Raw genomic sequence first — 6607 nt, forward strand, 5'->3', positions numbered from 1 at the left:
ATCTTGGGATTCATCGATCTTTGCAGCCTGTGAGCAAGAGCCCTGCTCTCTGACCTGCCAATCTTGGGTTCACCAGCCCCTGCGGCTACGTAAATCAGGAGAAGCCTCTATCCTGACCCATGGACTTGGGACATTCCAGCCTCTACAACCGCATGAGCCATTTCCTTGATATAAATCTCTCTATATATATATTTATACCCTTTACTGATTTTGCTTCTCTAGAGAACCCAGACTAAGACTGGAAATATTTGCCTCATATGGATGCTCTGCAACCACCAGCCCTGACAGAGCTTGAAGGAGGAGGGAGGAAGGTCAGTGAGATCTGAGCAAAGCCCCTAGGAGCTGGAACCTCTGAATGGGCAGTGCATTTTCCCAGCAGTTATACAAAACCCCACCTCTCAGGCCTACTAGAAAGTGACCTGCTGACCCAAGGCAGGCTGCTTCAGGGATCAGGAGGAAATAAAGATAGGACTTAGATTTTTGTAATTTTGTTCTTCCATCATGAATATCTTATTTGAATTCATAGCTCTCTAAAACTGCATCCAGAGTACAGTTTATTTTCTTTTAAAATCATTGCTTTTCTTCCCAAAGCTGATATTATTCTCTGAGTTGAATGACTAAGGAGAGTGGCAAAACCAAAACCCATTGCCGTCAAGTTGATTTCGACTCATAGTGACCCCTATAGGACAGAGTAGAACTGCCCCATAGGGTTTCCACGGAGTGGCTGGTGGATTTGAACCGCCTAATTTTTGGTTAGTAGCCGTAGCTCTTAACCACTGAACCACCAGGGCTCCAGAGAGTGGGAGATTCCCCACAAAAGTAGACAACTTTTTAACTCCAACTCCCTGCTCACTCACCCAGGCCACCAAGTAATACCTGGCAATATTAGAAATGGGTGAGGAAAAGTCTACATGATAGTTAGGAGAGGCTACTGGCATTTAACATCCTACATATTTGCCCTCTCACTCATCTGCCCCTAGGATTAAAACCAGGGCCACCTAGTCAAATTGGATGTGATATATTAAACAATCAAGGACAGACACTAGAAAGACCTAGCATGGTTCCAGTTGAGCCTAGTGATGGAAACCAGAGAAGGAAAAGATTGCTTTACATTTCCACCGGTGGGCACTCCCTAGTGGACAGACTCTGTATGTTTCTGCAGAGGGCTTACAATGGACACATATAGGCACTGATGAGAAATGCATTAGCTAAAACATGTCTCCTTCCTCCCTCTTCCACTTCCCCTACCTGGAAGCTGAACTGGGTCCATGGATACCTAGAACATGGTTTTTGATAAAATGAGCTGTAGTGGCAAGACTGAGAGCTAGAGATAGCATGTAGGTTAAAAGCGTGGAATGAGAGAACTAGAGTACCAGTACAGGCTTTGCCATTTATTAGCTTTGAAACCTTGAGTAAGTAACTTAACCTCTCTGAAATTCTATCCTCTGCTTCAGCAAATGGGAATGAACACATATAACAAATTTACTACACAAAATTTATAAAAATCAAATGATACACAAACAAGGGCTTCCAAGGCTAGGCAAACTTTAAAAATTAGGCTCCTTGGGCCATGATAAGACACGTGGATTCTTCTATATCCTAAATCTCCAACCTTCTCCCTAAGCAAGAACAGAAGTTGCCTTCAGAGGTCAGTGGCGGAAGAAGATACAGCCAATGCTTTTAAAACACCACCCCCGTAGTGGAATTGATTAGAAGATACGTTTTTAATGAACCCCTGAGAGACTACAGCTCAAAGGAGGGCGGTGCTTGAATGTTTCTAGAGGGAGATGCCACAGTCTCCCAAGAGCCAATTTTGAAGCTGAATTTTCAAACAGAAAATGGGATGTTGTTGGCATACTTCCCAGTTCTGCTGCTGTTCCCCTTTGCCCTAAAGTCTGCTTCTGGTCTTCTGCACTTAAGGGCAAAATGATTCCAACAGTCCCCAGTCCAAGTGCCAAAACACTAACATGAGAACTGACTGCAAGAAAAGATAACCCCTTTTAATTACCTTCAGAATTATGCAGGGATTTGCTCTGGTGTACATTATAATCCCGTTGCTTTGCAGGGTTCGTAGACGGAGAGCTAGCTTAAAGTCTTCTTCTTTGCTATTTTCAGAAAGCCGGTATTTGATGTAACTGTTTCCAGCAAAGCTAAGAGAGGTGTGCCCTGAAAGGACCGTTATGAGAAGAAATACATACTTTTAACATCCAGAAACAAGCAGAGATGCGTGAAATCACCCAACAACTACCAAGCACATTGATTAAAGATGATGGAAAGTTGATGAAGGCATTGAGGAGAAGGTATATTTGATTAAAAACTGGTTCTCCATTTTAGATCACACTTAAATTTCAGAGTGAAAAAATGATTAACCAGTCAGCTGCTAAAAAAAATATTAGTTGTCTCGTTCCAAGGGCAGCTCGGTAAATTCTATAACCTAGATTTTCTTAGTGTCACTAAATTTCCACCTCTCACTCTCCAAAATTAGCACTATTAACATCAAGAACTTCGCCCCCTTCCAATCACCTAGGCATTTAAGAAGTTTCAATTCCATGAAAAAAAAGGAAAGACAACAAAACCATTTTCAAATAATACCCCCATTTCCCAAGCATCCCAACCCCAAATAATCAATTTAACGTCATTTGTACTAATTTTGGAAAAAGGCAACAAATGTAAAGGAAATTTAAAACATCAGTTACAATCCCACATTCTGGCCATCAGTTTTAAGGTTCCCCTTCCCAAAATCTTTAGTCATACCCTCATTGTCCAATTCTGAGTTCACCCTCTTTTTTCCTGCCCACAATTTTATGTTTTAACAAGCAAAGTAATGGCCGAAAAGCTGCCTTCCTGGGGTGAAAGGTGGAAAGTGTGGAAATATACCAATTGGATGATAATCACAGGCCATCAAAAGTTTTCTGTATAGAAAGGAGAAGGGAGATAAGCAGAAAGGGAGATCTGAAGTTAGAAGACTTTGCTTTATTGTCACCTCACACATCCACCTGCTGTGTGCAAGCGGGGTGGGCAGCATAATTATCTTCTAAGCCCAAACCTTAGGTGACCTCAAAGGCAAGTATCCTGGTGATACCTTTACTTTATGGCCAGCTCCATTTTTGAAATCAACTATGAAAGAGCTATGGCTTCCATTTTTTTAATAACAGCGTTTCTCTTTGCAAAGCCTGGGTTTCTAGAACCCTAATGCTTAGCAAAGTGCCTTGCACATGATAGGCATAATAATTCCTTATTCCCACCATAAATACTATTATTATCATCATTCAAATATTTCTTGGAGCCCAAAATTAGGATCAATATGCCTGTATTTTAAGTACGCCCTATAACAAAAAGAGGATTCTGTTGGTACTGAAAGTGAATAATTTTCTTTTTAGAGAAAGGACGTGGTACAGAACGTGTGAATGAAATGTAGCACTGAAATTGAGTGGAGATCAGAATCGGAGGATTTTTTGAAGTCACATAAATACTGGGGCTTTTTTTTTTTTTTCCTTCTTCTTCTTTAAGACACAGAGTTGAGCACCTCTTCCTTCTGGAATACACAGTTAATTATACATTTCCAGCAGAGAATCTGTGCTTAATTGGTGCTGTAGGCTGGGCTTGCTCTATGGCAGGTCAGCAGGATTGGCTCAGCCCTATCTTTTGTTGATCTCCACTTTGTGGCAATGGATTTGCACCACCCTCTAAACATCAAAGGCCATGCCACAGATAATCTGACTCTTCTGCCCAACCAACACTCCTATTTTCCATAATTTCATACTCTTAGCACCATGTGACATGATTAAAAACACATGTGTGGTTTCCGCATTCCGTGGGGAGTCCACAGTCATTACATGTTTGCATAGCATAGGCTACAGCTGTGATAAATTCCAAGTAAATTTGAGGGTGGCAGTTAGCTGTGGTCCATTTTGAAGAAAAACATTCCATGTAGACAGAAACGTCTCTCAGAAGGGCTTGGGCAGTGTAACTCACCCAAGGGCACATGCTGCAGGAATACAAAATTAGACCCTCGTTATTTCACCCCACTCTGCACACCTGAGCACTCTCCAAGCTTCCCTGGTGGACACTGGCAGAGGAATGGTCTCCTGCTGGCTTCATAACCAACACACTGCATGTCCCCTGGGCACGGCTTCTCCATGCAAGGATCGTTGGATCCTGGGCACAGTCCACCTGTGACAAAGGGGGAACATGCATGATCAATACACAAAAGGAGTCACCCTACACTCCGGGGAGCATAGCGATGATTCAAGAGCTGGGTTCTCCAGGCTCTGCACCGAGTAACAAAGCGGCTGCCAAGATGCAGGAGCATCTGAATAGGCTTTACCTGGTGTGAGCACCTGTCCAAATCCCTACCACCACCGCCAACAGTTGTCTTCGAGTCGATTCAAACTCATGTGTCAGAGTAGAACTGCACTCCATAGGGTTTTCAATGGCTGATTTTTTGGAAGTAGATTGTCAGGCCTTTCTTCCAAGGTGCCCCCATACCTGCTAAAAGCTCACTGCCAGACAGAAGCAGATTAGGTGCAGAGTAAATGGAGTTTCTCCTTTGAGGCTAAAATACGCTAAGAACGGGACTAGACCAACTTCAGCTGGAAAAAGAGCATGGGGCTAGGGCTCTGGTAGTATTTATTGGGGGGAGGGGGACTCCTGTGCACTGGTGGCCATTTGAATGCATCCTGTGAGTTTAGATTTCTTCTATATGCCCCTTGTGCTCTGAAAAACTTGGGGCAGACGTTTAGAACATGTTCACTGCTGATTTCAAAGGGGAAAAAATACTTTTTAAAAGAAAAGTACAACTAATTCTAAATTGTGAAAGCAGAACTCACATTTGTTTCCTAATCTCTTCTGCTATACGCTATTTATTCATTAGCTGTAAATGTACCCTACCAGCTATCAAAACTAGTAGAACTATCCCTGGCAAAAGGCTTCCTTTCTACCTGCTCCATGCTCACAGCATAGTAAGATGAAAGGTTAATCCCTCAGAAAAAAAAAAATATCCTGCAAAGCAGATTCACTGATGGGGCAGGATTCAGCCCCCAAGTGATACTTCAGAACACTGGCATTGAGGAATATGGGTCCATTGAAGGAAATGCACTTTTCAAAAGTCCTGGATGTTTCCAAAGTAATTAGGCCATTTTCAACCTGGTGAGTTTAAGCGGTAAAAGGGCTATAAAAAAGGAGACACAAATTAAAAAGAACCCACCAGTGAACCAGTGATTTCCTAAATGGGTTGTTGTTGTGTGCCGTGGAGTCAATTCTGACTCATAGTGACCTGATATGACAGAGTAGAACTGCCCCCGTACAGTCTCCCAGGCTGTAATATTTATGGACCCTATAGGGCAGTTCTACTTTGTCCTATAGGGTAGCTATGAGTCGGAATAGACTCGATGGAAATGGATCTTTTTTTTTTTTAAACCTTTATGGGAGCAGATCACCAGGTCTTTCTCCTGTGGAGCGGCTGGTGAGTTCGAACTGCTATCCTTTCAGCTAGCAGCTGAGTGCTTAACCATTGAGCAACCAGGGCTCCTTCTAAATGGGTTAGCAGTGGCCTTAAAAAGTGCCCCTTCCTATGACCAAGCAGCATGTGTGGGACATCAGCAGCTTCATCCCTCAGCCAGATCTGGCCCCTTATGATACTCCATTCCTTCCATACTCTCTCATCATTAAGCATATTGTCCCACTATACAGTCATGACTTTGTCCAGGAGAAAGCAGACATTTAATGCTAACTACATATAAACATTTTAAGAACTATAATCCTTGAGAGAAGCAATAGAAGTAGCACTAGCAAACTCAGAATGTATAAATCCTATTTTCCACTGGTTTATAGCTCAGCCATAAAAGATATTCTTGGCACTGATCCAGCTTACAAAGTCTTAGAAGATGAAGGGATTTTTAACTGAAAATTTAGAATGATCTCTACAAATGGTTCTAAAAGACATATGTGCCCCGAAATCCATCGTCCTAGTTTCTTCCCAAGAAATCTTTATTTGTGCATGTATGGAACATAAAACAGCTGTTCTGCCATCTCATAGCCTATTGCAAGAGGCTTTTGGGAACCAGTTTTATATAACTATTGGTACATTCATTCAAGGATAATTGTTTAGGGCAACTAGGCAATAAATATGCACATGTAAAGAAGAAATGATCCCTCCTCTCCCTCCCCGTTCATGGGGACCCCATGTGTGCAGAGTAGAACTGCTCCACAGAGTTTTCAAGGCTGTGCCCTTTCAGAAGCAGATTGCCAGGCCTGTCTTCTGAGGCACCCATGGTTGGATCTGGACTGCCAACCTATCAGTTAGCAGACTGGTGCTTAATCATTTACACCATTGTTATGGATTGAATTGTATCCCCCCAAAATGTGTGTCAACTTGGCTAGGCCATGATTTCCAGTATTGTGTGATTGTTCACCATTTTGTCATCTGATGTGATTTTCCTATGTGTTGTAAATCCTACCTCTATAATGTTAATGAGGCAGGACTCTATAAGATTAGGTTATGTTTTAAGTCAATCTCTTTTGAGATATAAAAGAGAGAAGCAAGCAGAGAGACAGAGGGAACTCATACCACCAAGAAAGTAGTCCCAGGAGCAGAGCACGTCCTTTG

At 42.4% G+C, this 6607-nt stretch overlaps 1 protein-coding gene across 1 annotated transcript in view; it reads right to left on the bottom strand.

Annotated features, from left to right (window-relative positions):
- Positions 1-6607, bottom strand: part of FAT3 (FAT atypical cadherin 3) — a 593682-nt gene that overhangs the window by 34249 nt on the left and 552826 nt on the right. Inside the window, exons 19-20 of the mRNA XM_004385557.2 lie at positions 4039-4173; positions 2009-2166 (exon numbers count right to left, since the gene is read on the bottom strand). Of these exons, the coding sequence (XP_004385614.1) occupies positions 2009-2166; positions 4039-4173 (293 nt within the window). The remainder of the gene's footprint in view (positions 1-2008; positions 2167-4038; positions 4174-6607) is intronic.

The sequence above is a fragment of the Trichechus manatus genome, unplaced genomic scaffold (genome assembly GCF_000243295.1).
Source record: "Trichechus manatus latirostris isolate Lorelei unplaced genomic scaffold, TriManLat1.0 scaffold00141, whole genome shotgun sequence".
NCBI lineage: Eukaryota > Metazoa > Chordata > Mammalia > Sirenia > Trichechidae > Trichechus > Trichechus manatus.